Source organism: Oncorhynchus tshawytscha, linkage group LG08, assembly GCF_018296145.1.
Source record: "Oncorhynchus tshawytscha isolate Ot180627B linkage group LG08, Otsh_v2.0, whole genome shotgun sequence".
NCBI lineage: Eukaryota > Metazoa > Chordata > Actinopteri > Salmoniformes > Salmonidae > Oncorhynchus > Oncorhynchus tshawytscha.
The window spans coordinates 69,663,671-69,684,073 of record NC_056436.1 but is presented as its reverse complement, the minus strand read 5'-3'; the positions used below and the strand labels follow the sequence as shown (position 1 = coordinate 69,684,073).

General features: G+C 42.5%; 1 protein-coding gene across 1 annotated transcript in view; it reads left to right on the top strand.

The window, feature by feature from the left end:
- The window catches only part of LOC112257031 (AF4/FMR2 family member 2), a 336,258-nt gene that overhangs the window by 301,113 nt on the left and 14,742 nt on the right, over positions 1–20,403 (top strand). Inside the window, exons 11-20 of the mRNA XM_042326311.1 lie at positions 906–1,065; positions 2,143–3,249; positions 3,404–3,519; positions 5,979–6,237; positions 6,686–6,822; positions 9,155–9,218; positions 13,610–13,746; positions 17,694–17,765; positions 18,937–19,030; positions 19,550–19,599. Of these exons, the coding sequence (XP_042182245.1) occupies positions 906–1,065; positions 2,143–3,249; positions 3,404–3,519; positions 5,979–6,237; positions 6,686–6,822; positions 9,155–9,218; positions 13,610–13,746; positions 17,694–17,765; positions 18,937–19,030; positions 19,550–19,599 (2,196 nt within the window). The remainder of the gene's footprint in view (positions 1–905; positions 1,066–2,142; positions 3,250–3,403; positions 3,520–5,978; positions 6,238–6,685; positions 6,823–9,154; positions 9,219–13,609; positions 13,747–17,693; positions 17,766–18,936; positions 19,031–19,549; positions 19,600–20,403) is intronic.

The following is a 20,403-nucleotide window of genomic DNA, read 5'->3' as shown; positions in this document are numbered from 1 at the left end:
CTACAGAAAACGTTTGGTTTAGGTTATTGCTGCCAAAGGAGGGTCAACCAGTTATTAAATCCAAGAGTTAACATACTCTTTTCACCCTGCACTGTGAATGTTTACTTGGTGTGGGCAATGAAAACATGACAGCATATAATTGTGTGTGTTATTAGTTTAGGCAGACTATGTTTGTCTATTGTTGTGACTTAGATGAAGATCAGGTCGAATTTTATGACCAATTTATGCAGAAATCCAGGTAATTCCAAAGGGCTCACATACTTTTTGTTGTCACTGTATATGACGTATTTGATGAAATTGATAATCAGATGTCAGATGCATTATTCTCTTAATAACAGTTTGCCTTGTTGAGAGAGAGAGAGAGAGAGAGAGAGAGAGAGAGAGAGAGAGAGAGAGAGAGAGAGAGAGAGAGAGAGATGCTGTGTGATTGATGGGGCTGTCTCCAGCTGTCTTCAGGCTGTGTGGATCTGGGAGTCATGTCAATGACAGGCGGACTCATCGCGACCAACTCTGTGTCACTGCTGAGCGAGCCAGCACCACAGCACTGAGTGCTGGGCAGAGAGAGCACAAGGCCGGGCGTGTGGCTGGCGCCAAACATGAAGCAGAGCACAAGGCTGCTCTTAGCAAAATGATGACACAAAAGAAATCTGCGTCACAGCGCATCAGTGCATTAGTCACACACGCCAGTGGAATGAGATCAGTCCAGGGTCACAGAGGGCTAGGTAGTGCTGCTGAAATATGAGGCTACAGTAAAGCTTTGTCTATCACACAGTAAATGTTTATCTATACAAACATGTATACTTTTTTTCTCTCTCTATGTCCTTCTCTACATGTTATCTCTCTTTCTCTCTATCTCTCTTTCTCTTTCTTCCCTCTCGTTCTTTCTCTAAATCTCTCCTACCCAGCATCCCTGTGGCCACGTCTCGGACCAGTGACCCGGGCCACTCTAGTGGCGCCTCGGCCAGCTCCAGTGAATCAGAGAGCAGCTCCGAGTCGGATTCAGACAGTGAGAGCAGCTCCAGTGACAGCGAGTGTAACGGGGCCTCCCGGACCGCCACCCCAGAGGTATAACACAATCGCTCCTTACTGTATTGTACCAACCAACCGGGACAGTCAGATTTTTTTTACTGTGCTATCAACCAATACTCAACCTGTGTTATACCATAGGGAAAAACATTTATCCTATTATTTTAGGCTACAGAAACACACTATATTACACTAATACCACTAGTACAGCATTTTGATCTAGGGATGAAAACCCCCCATCTACTCTAATATCACTATTATTTTGATAGGATTAAACTAGCCGACTTGGTAGCAACTTTCCCTCTTTCCCGGTTGTGGCAGTTGATGGTAGTAAAGTGACTTCGACACTTGCATGGCAGTTTAAGCAGCTCAAGTGCCAGGCAGAGTAGTATTCCACAGAGGAGCACTGAGTTTTAGACCCGGGTAAATACTTACCACAGTGCATCTGGGCGCCCTCTACAGGCCATATGACTTTCTGTCCACCAAGGAAGAGCCAATTGGAACAGCCAGGTGGGCCAGGAAACGGGCCTGTCCGTCTTTAAGGATGTCTCATTCCCTCTCTAAGTGCACTCCACTGATGTTTTACTAAAGACACAGGAGTTTTCCGGAAGCCATGTTAGATGGGATTTAAAGGCTGGGCCTTTCAGAGAGGAAGAGTGAAAGGGAAAGTATGTGTTATCCCCTGTTTTATACTCAGTGGTTTTAATTCCTTAGTCAATTCATTTCCAACACTTCCTTTCCGAATGATTTGCTATCATTTCGATCATTCAGGACAGGATTTATGATTTCATATGAAACACTTCTACTTGTCGTGGGGCATAATGGTACAAACAAACGATGTGAGATGGCATGGTCGGAGACTAGCACAAGGACAATTTGGGAGCACTACTCAGTCATTCATGAGTTTCTGAGAGTCTATTTTAATGGTCTCTTCATCAGGACATTGGCTCGTTGGTTTGATAGCATATAGCTCTGAAGAGACAATTGAATTATCACATTTTACTTTCATGAGTCAACACAGTGTTTTATGAAGCTATGTAGTCTACTATCAAACTAAACGTGGATCTATCTAACTGTATATTCTTTGTCCTTGATACTTATTTTGTTCTCACACAGCCTGAACCTCCATCAACAAACAAATGGCAGCTGGATAAGTGGCTGAACAAAGTGACCCCACACAATAAAGCACTTATCAGTACCCAGTCAGAGAGAGAGAGCCATGGGCTCTGCAGCTCCCAGCCTGACCACAGCCAGCAGGCACCTGGGAGCCAGGACTTGGCCCCAGGAAAGAGCAAGCCTGGGCCCACCGTCCTGCTGGCCCAGACCGACGCCAAGGAACGGGCCCTCCTCAGCCCCATCCGAGAGAAGGCCAAGCCCAAGACTGGACCAAAGGTCTCAGAGGGGAAGAGTTCAAAGTCCCCAGCAGCGGTGGTGGTGGAGCCGGCCCCAGCCAGACGCAGCATTGGAAAGAAGCAGCCAAAGAAAGTGGAGCGCTCATCCAGCCTGGAAGAACACAGCTCCTGGTCCAAGCCCATCAACCCCTCCATCAGCACTACCCCTAAGGAGAAGGAGCCTCCGCCTCTTCTGGAGCCGCCCAAGTCCAGGACCAAGGGCACCAGTGGGAAAGCTGCCCCTAGGAAGGAACCTCGCACCACCACTACCACGACAACTACTCCAGCTCATCCTCCCCCAGCCCCAGTCCTGGACAAGAAGAAGCACAGGGGGCCCAGCAGGATCCTCCCCAAGTCCAAGGAGTTCATCGAGACGGAGTCTTCGTCGTCTGAGTGCCACTCTGAACCAGAGGATCTGATCAAGGTCCCTAACCCTCCCTGCCCAGGTCCCAGCAGCCTGCAGACTCTCAAAGCAGCCAATATCCTGAGTGTCAGTAGCCTTACCAGCACCTGCCTCACTTCCATCTCTATCCCAGACCCTGGTGTGGTTGGGGGCTTATTGGAAGACCCCCTCTTGTCCCCTGTCCCCATTGTCCAGAACGAACTGTTGTCCCCCCTCAGGGACTTTGAGGACATCAAGTCACTGTGGGTGAAGATCGAGCTGAGCTTCCTGTCTAGAATCCCAGGACAGGACCCCCCTGAGCCCCCTCCTGTGAAGGTTGAGCCCCAGGAACACTGGGAGCCCAGCCCCAAGCACAGACGCCAGTCCCCCGCCAGTCAGCAGTCTACCCCTGTTGAGAAACCCCCTAGCAAGGCCAAGAGGAAACACAAGGCAAGTGCAGAACCTTTCTCACTATTTTTCTCTCTAGGTACTAACTGGTATTGGTTTGTGGGATAGTGGTTGGAGTGTGTCCATGGAGGAGCGGTGAGAAAGTGCTGATAGTATGTTCAATGCTGACTGTGCTGTTTGTGTGTGTGTTCTTTAGTCGGACCATTGTAACGCTGTCGGCGGGAGCAAGAAGTTACGGTTGGAGAAAGACTCCATGCTTCTTCCCCCGTGCATCTCACCCATTCACAACCACAAGAACATTAGCACAAAACAGTAAGTGTCGCCGAACCGCTCACTGTGCAGTACTTACTTAACTCATCACTATGGTTACTGGATGAGAAAAGGAATGTGTAGAGCATCCTGTTATGTACAGTAAATGGTTACAGGGATGTACACATTCATTATGGATGTCCACAGTGTACTTAAAGGCTGTTGTTTTTCTCTTATGGGTGGTAGTACTGTATGTGTTGTGAATGGCTACGTCCAACCAGTGTAGATCCTCCTCAGAGAGGATGCTCGGAGGTACAGGAGCAGTGATGTTTCTAGTATGGTATACCCTTAGCTGCTGCTAGCTCTTTGCTGTGTCCTGTGTCCTACAGCATTAAGGTAACATGACACCGACAAGGGCGCTAAAGCTCATTTTAGATATTTAATTAGCGCTGTGGAGACCTACTGCTCATCAAAGGGATGCTGGTGACAAGAGTCGGGGGTCGAGTGTAGTGAGTCCGGAGGATGGAGTGTCCGCTAGCTGAGCTTTACCACTAATCACTACATATATTTAATATGATTACCCAGCGCTGTGATATATGAGCTGCCACGGGTATCTAGTGCAGAAATATTGAACCCTTTGGTCTGGGCTGAAGCCTTTAAATCAGTTGAATTTAGACAACCTCAAAGCCTTTTAATCAGATTGGAGTGTAAAGATGCTTTGTATTAATTCCGTTAAACCGACCAGGGTTCTGCTCATTTTCCGGCCTGTGAAACAAGACAAAATATGCTGCTGTTGACAAATAACCTGAGCAACATAATCCTAATGAGGTTTTCTGACTGTGTTTCCCCCGTTACTGCTTCAGGCGCTCTTGCGCCAGCTAAGCAATTTTTTCTCATATATAAAATCCCCATGAGTTTAGGGAAAGGGGCCGAAAATAATCTGTTGTTGCAACCAATGTGAAAAATATAGTAGCTGCAGGAGGGAGGCAAGGTTTCTCATTTCTCACTGCTACTTTACATTCTTGCTGGTTTTTAAACTCAATAATGACTTTGAGGAAACTCTATAATGGCAACTTCCTTACCTGTCTCTTATCTGTTAACATGGAGAAATTGAGGAAATGTTATTGTTAATAGAATCCCCACGAAGACACACACACACACACACACACACACACACAGCTATACCGAGAACACACTCACATGGATCCAGACTGCAGTCTGCTGGGTTCCCCTCTGAGGGGCCAGGTTTCTGGAGCAGGAGTGGATATTAGAAGGACTGTGAATCTAAGTGCTTTCTGTCTCAACAAACTGCCGTTCCACTGCCTGATCAATCAATATTCTGACCCCTCAGTGCACTACAGGGCTATTTCTAGTCCTATTTCTAGGCTGCCTCCTTAGAGGGTCAGGCACTGAAAAAGAATGTGTCAAAATGTAAATGGTTTTATGGTTTTAAACAAAGCCAAAAGGATATGTTTAAATGATATTAAATATCATTGATATGTTCTTTTTTTACATTCCAAAGAACAAAACCAACATATACAATACGTACCGACAACTTACGGACACACAAACAATGACCATGTCTCATCTGTCCAGACCCGCCTGTCACAATCCCATCCCTAGTGCCTGCATTAATGTTTGCCACATGGCCTTTAAATTGAACCCGTTTGTTTTTCTCAGTCGCCCATGCAATTTCAATAACAAATCATTTGATTTTTTTCATTGTATTAAGGATGGCGGATTGATTGACTTCCTCATTTTTAGTATACGTTTTTGATGAGTGATGAGAAAATAATTTTACAGCCCATTGGTATCTCACTATGTGTCATGTCTTGAAATATGCACACAGGCAGATTAAAAGTATGTTTATATTGTAACTTTCTAGCTCCACCCACAATTTCTGAACTTTATAGCATTCCTAGAAAGCATGGATTATTGAATCATTATTAGTTGTACACTTGACACATGACTGACATTGTACTGTTAAATTGGTGCATTTTGTGTAATACATTCTATACATATTAGTTTATACTGGATTAAGCGTACAATTTTGTTAGTTATGCTCAAACTTTCACTCCATCTTATGCCAATGTCAGTTCTTTTTAAATCTTGGTTCCATTGGTTGATCTTTTTTTCTAAGAGATTTTCAGTTGGATATGCTCTTTTATGAAACCCAACAGACACTGAGAAGTATCTGTACTTTATGCCTTACCTGTATAGTGCTGCATTGAATTAGTCTTATAATAAAAGCAGAAATAATCATTCATTCTGACAAACAGAATGCTCTAAGGCCAGCTGCTTTCTTTCAGGCCTGCACATAATGCCTGTACTTCTCAATTTTACAAATACATCAGACAGTCAAGTCATTTCTCATTTTTTTCATCCATCCACCACTTTCATGACATAGCAGTTGAGATTGGTTTGCATTTCAGAGGCTGTGAACTCACATTATTGGGGGGTCATAACACTTCATAAGCAATACATAAGCGTTCATAAATGTTTCTGTGTTTGTCTAATCCCAGCTCTCTGAGGAAACAGCCCAGGAAGAGAGAGCTGCTGCCTCCCCTGCTGTCGCCCCTCTCTGACGAGCCTCCCACCCGCCAGCGCAGAACCAGCGAGTGTTCCTCCTTCAGCCAGGAGGGCGGCGCTAGCGGCGCCTTATTACTACCCACCCTCAGCTGCTCTCTGCCCCCCTTCTCCTCCTCCTCATCCTCCTCTTCCTCACACAAGCACCACAGCAAAGGAGAGAGCAAATTCTTCTCACATTCCAAGACAAGCAGTGTAAGTAGGGGCAAGCTGTTGTTTTCGGCGTTATTATACAGTAAAATTGTATTTATTACTTTTGTACTGCTATCATAATCAATTACCAAGCAACATTTTTAAAAAAAAATGTTTTTAAAGTGTGATACTTTTGCGTCCACTCCGTTTGCTAAGAGAACCTGTCTTCTACAATTCATTGTGCAGAGAAGTTGGAAGACGGTGCTGTTGCTGCAGATTATTTCTCTGCTCCAGGCTTCTACCACTATTTCCTGTGTTTTTGCAAATCTAATCTAATTACCCTTTGAAAGGAGTTATAAACAGCCTTGAAGAGAGGGAAATGGCTGAATATGTTTAAAGCCAGGACAGAAAACGTAACGGCAGTCCAAATCACCAAGATGAATCCTTACAGTATTATTAGACTTACTGCTGGATGCTAATTAGCATTTTAATTGACCCCTCCATCTCACAGGAGGAAGATACCCACAGCAAACCATCTGGCAGTTTCCATGGTAACGGTCAGTCTGATTCCGACCTTTGGTCCAACCCCTCATCTCTGTCCATGGACCACATGGAGCCAAGAAGACCGAAGCTAACGTTCAATAACAAGTACGTATGACTAACTAACTTCTCCAAACACTCCAAAAACACATATTGTGTTTTTTGTCTCTGATGTACTGACAGATTGACATGATGTACTGACAGATTTGAATAACATGATGCACTGACAGATTTCAATGACATGATGTACTGACAGATTGAATGACATGATGTACTGACAGATTGAATGACATGATGTACTGACAGATTGAATGACATAATGTACTGACAGATTGAATGACTTGATGTACTGACAGATTTAATGACTTGATGTACTGACAGATTGAATGACATGATGCACTGACAGATTTCAATGACATGATGTACTGACAGATTGAATGACATGATGTACTGACAGATTGACATAATGTACTGACAGATTGAATGACTTGATGTACTGACAGATTGAATGGCATGATGTACTGACAGATTGAATAACATGATGCACTGACAGATTTGAATGACTTGATGTACTGACAGATTGAATGACATGATGTACTGACAGATTGAATGACATGATGTACTGACAGATTGACATAATGTACTGACAGATTGAATGACATGATGTACTGACAGATTGACATAATGTACTGACAGATTGAATGACATGATGCACTGACAGATTGAATGACTTGATGTACTGACAGATTTGAATGGCATGATGTACTGACAGATTGAATGGCATGATGGACTGACAGATTTGAATGGCATGATGTACTGACAGATTGACATGATGCACTGACAGATTGAATGACATGATATACTGGCAGATTGAATGACATGATGTACTGACATATTGAATGACATGATGTACTGACAGATTGAATGATATGATGTACTGGCAGATTGAATGACATGATGTACTGACAGATTGAATGACATGATGTACTGACATATTGAATGACATGATGTACTGACAGATTGAATGACATGATGTACTGACAGATTGCAATGACATGATGTACTGACAGATTGAATGACATGATGTACTGACAGATTGACATAATGTACTGACAGAAGGAATGACTTGATGTACTGACAGATTGAATGACATGATGTACTGACAGATTGAATGACTTGATGTACTGACAGATTGAATAACATGATGCACTGACAGATTTGAATGACATGATGTACTGACAGATTTGAATGGCATGATGTACTGACAGATTGACATGATGCACTGACAGATTGAATGACATGATATACTGGCAGATTGAATTACATGATGTACTGACAGATTGAATGACATGATGTACTGACATATTGAATGACATGATGTACTGACAGATTGAATGACATGATGTACTGGCAGATTGAATGACATGATGTACTGACAGATTGAATGACATGATGTACTGACATATTGAATGACATGATGTACTGACAGATTGAATGACATGATGTACTGACAGATTGACATAATGTACTGACAGAAGGAATGACTTGATGTACTGACAGATTGAATGGCATGATGTACTGACAGATTGAATGACATGATGTACTGACAGATTGACATAATGTACTGACAGAAGGAATGACTTGATGTACTGACAGATTGAATGGCATGATGTACTGACAGATTGAATGACATGATGTACTGACATATTGACATAATGTACTGACAGATTGAATGACTTGATGTATTGACAGATTGAATGACATGATGCACTGACAGATTGAATGACTTGATGTACTGACAGATTTGAATGGCATGATGTACTGACAGATTGACAAAATGTACTGACAGATTGAATGACATGATGTACTGACAGATTGACATAATGTACTGACAGATTGAATGACATGATGTACTGACAGATTGACATAATGTACTGACAGATTGAATGACTTGATGTATTGACAGATTGAATGACATGATGTACTGACAGATTGAATGACATGATGTACTGACAGATTGAATGACATGATGTACTGACAGATTGAATGACATGATGTACTGACAGATTGAATGACATGATGTACTGACAGATTGAATGACATGATGTACTGACAGATTGAATGACATGATGTACTGACAGATTGAATGACATGATGTACTGACAGATTGAATGACATGATGTACTGACAGATTGAATGACATGATGTACTGACATGATTCAAATGGAACAGAACAGAACCCAGGGAAGTTGACGTATGTGTGGGATGTGATTACAAAGTTGAGTTCCTCTATATTGATAATTCAAAATGAAACATATTCAGCATTTGGAGGACAACATTATCCTTAAGCAATCCAGGCAGTCACACAACTGCAAACAGATGTATATTTCCAACATAACTGACATGACTGACATATTCTCAATTCATGTGTTCTCCACAGAGTTCACACTGCAGACTACTACATGCAGGAAGCCAAGAAACTGAAGCACAAAGCAGATGCACTGGTAAGCTGTTGTTTTATTAGCCACCGCAAAATGTATGAAAACCATTTAATACAGTATTTACTTTGGTAGAGAATATTTTTTTTGACATTGTCTCAGCCAGACACTGGTCTTAATAATAGACAGACTGACACTGGTATTAATATACAGACAGACTGACACTGGTCTTAACCTGTAGTGACGCCCAGCCCGTGAACGGGACCGTTATCATCATCTGACACTAATTAGCATAACGCAACGGACATAAATCTTCCTAGAAAATCTTCCTATTCATGAAAATCACAAGTGAAATATATTGGAACACAGCTTAGCCTTTTGTTAATCACCCTGTCATCTCAGATTTTCAAAATATGCTTTACAGCCAATGCTAGACAAGCATTTGTGTAAGTTTATCATAGCCTAGCATAGCATTATGCCTTGCTAGCAGCAGGCAAACTTGTCACGGAAATCAGAAAAGCAATCAAATTAAATTGTTTACCTTTGATGAACTTCGGATGTTTTCACTCACGAGACTCCCAGGTAGACAGCCAAAGTTCATTTTTTCCCAAAAGATTATTTTTGTAGGCGAAATAGCTCTGTTTGTTCTTCACGTTTGGCTGAGAAATCGCCCGGAAATTGCTGTCACCACAACTCCGAAAAATATTTCAAATTAGCTCCATAATATCGACAGAAACATGGCAAACGTTGTTTAGAATCCATCCTCAAGGTGTTTTTCTAATATCTATTCGATAATATATCCATCGGGACAATTCCTTTTTCTCTAGGACCGATTGGAGTAATGGCTACCTCTGCACTTTTACGCGAGAATCTCTCTCGGAGCCACCATGTGACCACTTACGCAATGTGCCCCCATACGGCTATTCTTCAACAGAAATGCATAAAACTACGTCACAATGCTGTAGACACCTTGGGGAATACGTAGAAAGCGTAAGCTCGTTGATGGTACATTCACAGCCATATAGGGAGTCATTGGAACGCAGCGCTTTCAAAACCTGGGGCACTTCCGGATTGGATTTTTCTCAGGCTTTCGCCTGCATCATCAGTTCTGTTATACTCACAGACAATATCTTTACAGTTCTGGTAACATTAGAGTTTTCTATCCAAAGGTGTCAATTATATGCATATTCTAGCATCTTTTCCTGACAACATATCCCGTTTAAAACGAGAACATTGTTTTTCCAAAAATGAAAATACTACCCCCTAACACCAAGACGTTTTAACAACAGACAGACAGACACAGGTCTTAATAACAAACAGACACTGGTCTTAATAACAAACATGCACTGGTCTTAATAACAAACAGACACTGGTCTTAATAACAAACAGACACTGGTCTTAATAACAAACAGACACTGGTCTTAATAACAAACAGACACTGGTCTTAATAACAAACAGACACTGGTCTTAATAACAAACAGACACTGGTCTTAATAACAAACAGACACTGGTCTTAATAACAAACATGCACTGGTCTTAATAACAGACAGACACTGGTCTTAATAACAAACAGACACTGGTCTTAATAACAAACAGACACTGGTCTTAACTGGTCTTAATAACAAACAGACACTGGTCTTAATAACAGACAGACACTGGTCTTAATAACAGACAGACACTGGTCTTAATAACAAACAGACACTGGTCTTAATAACAAACAGACACTGGTCTTAATAACAAACAGACACTGGTCTTAATAACAAACAGACACTGGTCTTAATAACAGACAGACACTGGTCTTAATAACAAACAGACACAGGTCTTAATAACAGACAGACACTGGTCTTAATAACAAACAGACACTGTTCTTAATAACAAACAGACACTGGTCTTAATAACAAACAGACACTGGTCTTAATAACAAACAGACACTGGTCTTAATAACAAACATGCACTGGTCTTAATAACAAACAGACACTGGTCTTAATAACAAACAGACACTGGTCTTAATAACAAACAGACACTGGTCTTAATAACAGACAGACACTGGTCTTAATAACAAACAGACACTGTTCTTAATAACAAACAGACACTGGTCTTAATAACAAACAGACACTGGTCTTAATAACAAACAGACACTGGTCTTAATAACAGACAGACACTGGTCTTAATAACAAACAGACACTGGTCTTAATAACAAACAGACACTGGTCTTAATAACAAACAGACACTGGTCTTAATAACAAACATGCACTGGTCTTAATAACAGACAGACACTGGTCTTAATAACAAACAGACACTGGTCTTAATAACAAACAGACACTGTTCTTAATAACAAACAGACACTGGTCTTAATAACAAACAGACACTGGTCTTAATAACAAACAGACACTGGTCTTAATAACAGACAGACACTGGTCTTAATAACAAACAGACACTGGTCTTAATAACAAACAGACACTGGTCTTAATAACAGACAGACATTGGTCTTAATAACAGACAGACACTGGTCTTAATAACAGACAGACACTGTTCTTAATAACAAACAGACACTGGTCTTAATAACAGAGAGACACTGGTCTTAATAACAGAGAGACACTGGTCTTAATAACAGACAGACACTGTTCTTAATAACAAACAGACACTGGTCTTAATAACAGAGAGACACTGGTCTTAATAACAAACAGACACTGGTCTTAATAACAAACAGACACTGTTCTTAATAACAAACAGACACTGGTCTTAATAACAGAGAGACACTGGTCTTAATAACAAACAGACACTGTTCTTAATAACAAACAGACACTGGTCTTAATAACAGACAGACACTGGTCTTAATAACAAACAGACACTGGTCTTAATAACAAACAGACACTGTTCTTAATAACAGACAGACACTGGTCTTAATAACAGACAGACACTGGTCTTAATAACAAACAGACACTGTTCTTAATAACAAACAGACACTGGTCTTAATAACAAACAGACACTGGTCTTAATAACAAACAGACACTGGTCTTAATAACAAACAGACACTGTTCTTAATAACAAGCAGACACTGGTCTTAATAACAAACAGACACTGGTCTTAATAACAGACAGACACTGTTCTTAATAACAAACAGACCGACAGTGATCTTAATAACAGACAGACACTGTTCTTAATAACAAACAGACCGACAGTGATCTTAATAACAAACAGACACTGGTCTTAATAACAAACAGACCGACAGTGATCTTAATAACAGACAGACACTGTTCTTAATAACAAACAGACCGACAGTGATCTTAATAACAAACAGACACTGGTCTTAATAACAAACAGACACGGGTCTTAATAACAAACAGACAGACTCTGGTCTTAATAACAGACAGACACTGGTCTTAATAAAAGACAGACAGACACTTGTCTTAATAACAGACAGCCATGGGTCTCATTAAGAGACAGACAGACAGACACTGGTCTTAATAACAGACAGACAGACACTTGTCTTAATAACAGACAGCCACAGGTCTTATTAAGAGACAGACAGACAGACACTGGTCTTATTAAGAGACAGACAGACAGACACTGGTCTTATTAAGAGACAGACAGACAGACACTGGTCTTAATAAGAGACATACACTGGTCTTAATAAGAGACAGACACTGGTCTTAATAACTGACAGACAACCACTGGTCTTAATAACAGACAGACAGACACACAGACACAGGGCCTATCTGAAGAATGTTGCTAGATGTACAGAGGAGAGCCCTTGTGGAGATCTGTAGTCTTTTTGAAGTGAGGCTGTGGGATCTGTCTCTTACACACCTCTTCAATGTCCTCAGAGAGGGCCTCTAGCCCAGGCAGCGGACGTGATTTACCAACACACTCATAGTGCCCTAATAATTGGATTCTAGCAATTATCTCCCCAGACATTGTCCTTTATCGGAAGTTACATCCACTTGGCCATAAATCTGATCTGCGAGGTAAAGTCATCCATGAATACAAAATGAAGGGAATTGATTGCCCTTGTTACATGACAGTAATCGTTGAGCTGTAATGAATCTTTCACCAGCCCGGTCGGTATTTAGTAAAAGTGGCTTACTTGAAATGGATAGAACCAGCTTGAGAGGTGCTTTCAGTGGAGAGTGGTGTGTAAATATATTTTATTTTACACTTGTGTGCTCATGAGCTTCTTATTTGTCATAGGCTCTGGTTTTGTGTTTTGGGTCTTTGTGAGTTTGTATTTTTAGTAATGTAATCGAGAAAATTGAAGAAGATCAAAAGAATGTTCTGTTTCCCAAACATTAATGTAGCATAGTTATTTTTCCTTCTGATTAAATCAGCTTAACATCTGTTTTCACAAGAACTCTGAGGAATTGGAAAATAATTCATGTGTGGAGAATATTTTGTGGCCCTGTAGTGTTGTGACTCTAATGCGGATCAGATTCGATGTCTCCGTCGTTTCTTTACAGATGGAGAAGTATGGCAAAGCTGTTAACTACGCTGATGGGGCGCTGTCGTTCATAGAATGTGGCAACGCCATGGAACGGGACCCACTGGAGGCCAAGTCTCCATACACTATGTACTCTGAGACAGTTGAACTCATCAGGTTTGTGTCTCCACCAATGTGTCCCTCCCTCCCACTCCCACCCCCACTCAGGCCAGCAATCCCCACCTGCCCTCAGTGAAAATGAGCATCATTATATCCAGCCCTGCTCCAGTCTACCCCACAAGTCAAGGCAATTAGCGGACCTCATTTTATTAATGGCAGTGAAAATGAAAATAGATGGACCTTGTAACTCCTCATATGACCCAGGGATTCATGCACCGGTGATTTAAATATTTTCTTCAAAAACGATTAGACACAGAAAATGACACAAGTCCGGCAGTTTTATGAATGCTCCCCTGGCTTTATGGATGCTCCCCTGGCTTTATGGATGCTCCCCTGGCTTTATGGATGCTCCCCTGGCTCTATGAATGCTCCCCTGGCTTTATGGATGTTCCCCTGGCTTTTTGGATGTTCCCCTGGCTTTTTGGATGTTCCCCTGGCTTTATACATTTTTTTATTTAACCTTTATTTAACTAGGCAATTCAGTTAAGAACAAATTCTTATTTACAATGACAGCCTAGGAACAGGGGGTTAACTGCCTTGTTCAGGGGCAGAACGACAGATTTTTTACCTTGGCAGCTCGGGAATTCGATCTAGCAACCTTTCGGTTACTGGCCCAACGCGCTAACAACTAGGCTACCTGCCGCCCCCATTTATGTATGCTCCCTTGGCTTTATGTATGCTTCCCTGGCTTTATGTATGCTCCCCTGGCTTTATGTATGCTTCCCTGGCTTTATGTATGCTTCCCTGGCTTTATGTATGCTCCCCTGGCTTTATGTATGCTCCCCTGGCTTTATGTATGCTCCCTGGCTTTATGTATGCTCCCTGGCTTTATGTATGCTCCCCTGGCTTTATGTATGCTTTCCTGGCTTTATGTATGCTTCCCTGGCTTTATGTATGCTCCCCTGGCTTTATGTATGCTCCCCTGGCTTTATGTATGCTCCCTGGCTTTATGTATGCCCACTGGCTTTATGTATGCTTCCTGGCTTTATGTATGTATGCTCCCTGGCTTTATGTATGCTCCCCTGGCTTTATGTATGCTCCCCTGGCTTTATGTATGCTCCCTGGCTTTATGTATGCTCCCCTGGCTTTATGTATGCTCCCCTGGCTTTATGTATGCTCCCTTTATGTATGCTTTTTATGTATGCTCCCTGGCTTTATGTATGCTCCCCTGGCTTTATGTATGCTCCCCTGGCTTTATGTATGCTCCCCTGGCTTTATGTATGCTCCCTGGCTTTATGTATGCTCCCTGGCTTTATGTATGCTCCCCTGGCTTTATGTATGCTTTATGTATGCTCCCTGGCTTTATGTATGTATGCTCCCCTGGCTTTATGTATGCTCCCTGGCTTTATGTATGCTCCCTGGCTTTATGTATGCTCCCTGGCTTTATGTATGCTCCCTGGCTTTATGTATGCTCCACTGGCTTTATGTATGCTCCCTGGCTTTATGTATGCTCCACTGGCTTTATGTATGCTCCCTTGCTGTGTATCCTCCCTTATGTATGCTCCACTGGCTTTATGTATGCTCCACTGGCTTTATGTATGCTCCCTGGCTTTATGTATGCTCCCCTGGCTTTGTGTATCCTCCCTGGCTTTATGTATGCTCCACTGGCTTTATGTATGCTCCCCTTGCTTTGTGTATCCTCCCTGGCTTTATGTATGCTCCACTGGCTTTATGTATGCTCCCCTGGCTTTATGTATGCTCCACTGGCTTTATGTATGCTCCCTGGCTTTATGTATGCTCCACTGGCTTTATGTATGCTCCCCTGCTTTGTGTATCCTCCCTGGCTTTATGTATGCTCCACTGGCTTTATGTATGCTCCCTGGCTTTATGTATGCTCCACTGGCTTTATGTATGCTCCCCTGCTTTATGTATCCTCCCTGGCTTTATGTATGCTCCCTGGCTTTATGTATGCTCCACTGGCTTTATGTATGCTTCCCTGGCTTTATGTATGCTTCCCTGGCTTTATGTATGCTCCCCTGGCTTTATGTATGCTTCCCTGGCTTTATGTATGCTCCCCTGGCTTTATGTATGCTCCCTGGCTTTATGTATGCTCCCTGGCTTTATGTATGCTCCCCTGGCTTTATGTATGCTCCCCTGGCTTTATGTATGCTTCCCTGGCTTTATGAATGCTCCCTGGCTTTATGTATGCTCCAATGGCTTTATGGATGCTTTCCTGGTTTTATGGATGCTTCCCTGGCTTTATGTATGCGTCCCTGGCTTTATGTATGCTCCCTGGCTTTATGTATGCTCCAATGGCTTTATGGATGCTTTCCTGGTTTTTGTCTTTTCTGCTTTTGATGGATGCTTCCCTGGCTTTATGTATGCTTCCCTGGCTTTATGTATGCTCCCTGGCTTTATGTATGCTCCCCTGGCTTTATGTATGCTCCCTGGCTTTATGTATGCTTCCCTGGCTTTATGTATGCTCCCCTGGCTTTATGTATGCTCCACTGGCTTTATGTATGCTCCCTTGCTTTGTGTATCCTCCCTGGCTTTATGTATGCTCCACTGGCTTTATGTATGCTCCACTGGCTTTATGTATGCTCCCCTGGCTTTATGTATGCTCCCCTGGCTTTGTGTATCCTCCCTGGCTTTATGTATGCTCCACTGGCTTTATGTATGCTCCCCTTGCTTTGTGTATCCTCCCCTGGCTTTATGTATGCTCCACTGGCTTTATGTATGCTCCCTGGCTTTATGTATGCTCCACTGGCTTTATGTATGCTCCCCTGGCTTTATGTATGCTCCACTGGCTTTATGTATGCTCCCCTTGCTTTGTGTATCCTCCCCTGGCTTTATGTATGCTCCACTGGCTTTATGTATGCTCCCCTGGCTTTATGTATGCTCCACTGGCTTTATGTATGCTCCCTTGCTTTGTGTATCCTCCCTGGCTTTATGTATGCTCCCCTGGCTTTATGTATGCTCCACTGGCTTTATGTATGCTTCCCTGGCTTTATGTATGCTTCCCTGGCTTTATGTATGCTCCCCTGGCTTTATGTATGCTTCCGTGGCTTTATGTATGCTCCCTGGCTTTATGTATGCTCCCTGGCTTTATGTATGCTCCCCTGGCTTTATGTATGCTCCCCTGGCTTTATGTATGCTCCCCTGGCTTTATGTATGCTTCCCTGGCTTTATGAATGCTCCCCTGGCTTTATGTATGCTCCAATGGCTTTATGGATGCTTTCCTGGTTTTATGGATGCTTCCCTGGCTTTATGTATGCGTCCCTGGCTTTATGTATGCTCCCCTGGCTTTATGTATGCTCCAATGGCTTTATGGATGCTTTCCTGGTTTTATGGATGCTTCCCTGGCTTTATGTATGCTTCCCTGGCTTTATGTATGCTCCCCTGGCTTTATGTATGCTCCCCTGGCTTTATGTATGCTCCCTGGCTTTATGTATGCTTCCCTGGCTTTATGTATGCTCCCTGGCTTTATGTATGCTCCCTGGCTTTATGTATGCTCCCCTTGCTTTGTGTATCCTCCCTGGCTTTATGTATGCTCCCCTGGCTTTATGTATGCTCCCCTGGCTTTATGTATGCTCCCTGGCTTTATGTATGCTCCCCTGGCTTTATGTATGCTCCCCTGGCTTTATGTATGCTTCCCTGGCTTTAGGTATGCTCCCCTGGCTTTATGTATGCTCCCTGGCTTTATGTATGCTCCCTGGCTTTGTGTATGCTCCCTGGCTTTATGTATGCTCCCTGGCTTTATGTATGCTCCTGGCTTTATGTATGCTCCCCTGGCTTTATGTATGCTCCCCTGGCTTTATGTATGCTCCCCTGGCTTTATGTATGCTCCCCTGGCTTTATGTATGCTCCAATGGCTTTATGGATGCTTTCCTGGTTTTATGGATGCTTCCCTGGCTTTATGGACATTGAGTCATCCTCTCTTTTTGTTATTTGAACTGAAATTAATTAATTAATTGATTTATGTTTTGTCTTTTCTGCTTTTGAAGATATGCCATGAGGTTAAAGAACTTTACAAGTCACTCAGCAACAGTAGCCGAGAAGAAATTAGCTGTATTGTGGTGAGTTTTCCCTTGATATAGTTTCTGATGTGAACCTCTGTGTGGTTGAAGGAAACCCATCATTCCTCTGATGGGTGTGATGACGGACAAGGATCTCTAGCCTGTGTGGGCGTTTGGGTTGATTTAAGAAAATCCAGCTGGCTTCCAAACCCGTTAGATGCTAAATCCGCCGCTTCGCTCAAACACTATTTAAATCTCCACTCAGCCATCCCTCCCCGACAATCGGATGTATCTTGAAGGGAGCTTTAAAACACTGCTAAAGCACTTAATCAGCTTAAAGGGGATCATTATTCTTGTATTTCATTAAGCTATTAGGGATAATGAAAGATTTCCTGGCGGCTAGCAACATATACAGTATACTAACCACACTGCTACAGGGGATATGCTGCCTGTCATATTGATTGTATAATCTGAGTAGAATGTCAGGGTTAGAATGTCATGGTTAGAATTAGAATGTTATGGTTAGAATGGAATGCTTAGAATTAGAATGTTATGGTTAGAATGGAATGGTTAGAATGGAATGCTTAGAATTAGAATGTTAAGGTTAGAATGTTATTGTTAGGCTCTCAGTCATAGCAGTGTAGACAGCGATGAGAGTAGGAGTCAGACACCCAGGTCATAATTCCTGTGTTAGTAAACCATTCTGACATCATTAGGAATTATATTCAAGTATTTGACACTGGTTGACATGATCCATCAGTGTATACTTGTAATTTTTTTAGAAGGCAAAGTGTGTGTGCGTGTGTGTGTACGTGCGCGCGCGTGTGTGTGTGTGTGTACGTGCGCGTGTGTGTAAGAACATGCTGATGTGGTTTAGATTGGGAGAAACTAGGAAGTGCAGTGTGGTAATGACTTATTAATGCCAGAGTGCTGGTGTCATGTCATGGGGTGGTGCATATGTCCAAAGCATCTGGTGTCTGACTATTGCCTCTGTTTTCTAGCTTTTATCTTCTAAGAAATTAGAGAGGTAGATTTGATAACAACAACATGAAATATTCATGCATCATGGATGTCAAGTTAATGTGTTACAAAACACATTTTCCTTAGTTATTTATTTGATGCTTAATGTCTGTAATTGATACACAGCCTGTTTATGTTGCCAATACCAGATATACTGTATTACTGTAGGTCCTGCATTTAATGGAACGTTATTATGCTCTTATCTCCATAGCAATCGCTGTTTATCCCTCCTGTACTTGAGAATGTTCAAACTAAAGAAGGACCATGCAGTAAAGTATTCCCGTTCCCTGATGGAGTATTTCAAGGTAACTAACTCTAATTCTTACTCTAATTCTAACTCCAAATTCTTACTCTAATTCTTACTCCAAATTCTAACTCTAATTCTTACTCTAATTCTTACTCCAAATTCTAACTCTAATTCTTACTCTAATTCTTACTCCAAATTCTAACTCTAATTCTTACTCTAATTCTAACTCCAAATTCTGACTCTAATTCTAACTTCTATGAATAAAAAGAGTGATAGCTGTAGAACACGTACAGTTAATTAAAATGTCTAAATTAAATGTATATTTGTGTTAAGTTGCGTGTACTCATTAGCTTTGCATGGTGGTAATTAAAAAACATACTTTTTTTGTGGTTAGTGTGCAAACTATGTGTATCAATTATCTACATACATTAGTGCTTAAGCCTGTTTTAATTAATTATGTTGCATATTATTCTAGAGACGCTGTTTGTATTGCTGTGATAGCTTTTCTAAGCTGTGCAAAGTGTTTGTATAGTGGTGCTGCCAATTGTCCTGTTCTCACAAACCTCTTCCATCCCAGAACTCGGCTAAAAGTTCCCAAGTACCTTCGCCATGGGGAGCCAATGGAAAGTGAGTAACATGTCACCTCAGTCATCTAATGTTGCATTACAATGCATTCTTTATACCAGATATCTTCCTGAACAGAACAATGTATGTGCCTTCTCCTGGCCAAGCAACAAGCTAACCCTCTCAGATGCTGTCTGCTTTGTTCAGACAAAGGTCATGACAGACAGAGCTTCTGTCAATGTGACTTCCAGCTTTCAGCACATCACACTGGTGGGATGAGCTCACTACTTCACTGTTCTTCTGCATTTTCCATGGCAACTGAACCTAACTGATCCACCCTGTGTGTTTGGGTTCGCAGTCTACAGTGGGGCTACCGTGGGGCTACTGTGGAGCTACCATGGAGCTACCATGGGGCTACCGTGGAGCTACCGTAAAGCTACCATGGAGCTACCGTGGGGCTACAGTGAAGCTACCGTGGGGCTACAGTGAAGCTACCGTGGGGCTACCGTGGGGCTACAGTGAAGCTACCGTGGGGCTACCGTGGAGCTACCGTGAAGCTACCGTGGGGCTACCGTGGGGCTACAGTGAAGCTACCGTAGGGCTACAGTGAAGCGACCGTGGGGCAACAGTGAAGCTACCGTGGGGCTACAGTGAAGCTACCGTGGAGCTACTGTGGGGCTACAGTGAAGCTACCGTGGGGCTACAGTGAAGCTACCGTGGGGCTACCATGGGGCTACAGTGAAGCTACTGTGGGGCTACAGTGAAGCTACCGTGGGGCTACCGTGAAGCTACCGTGGGGCTACAGTGAAGCTACCGTGGGGCTACCGTGAAGCTACCATGGAGCTTCCGTGGGGCTACCGTGAGGCT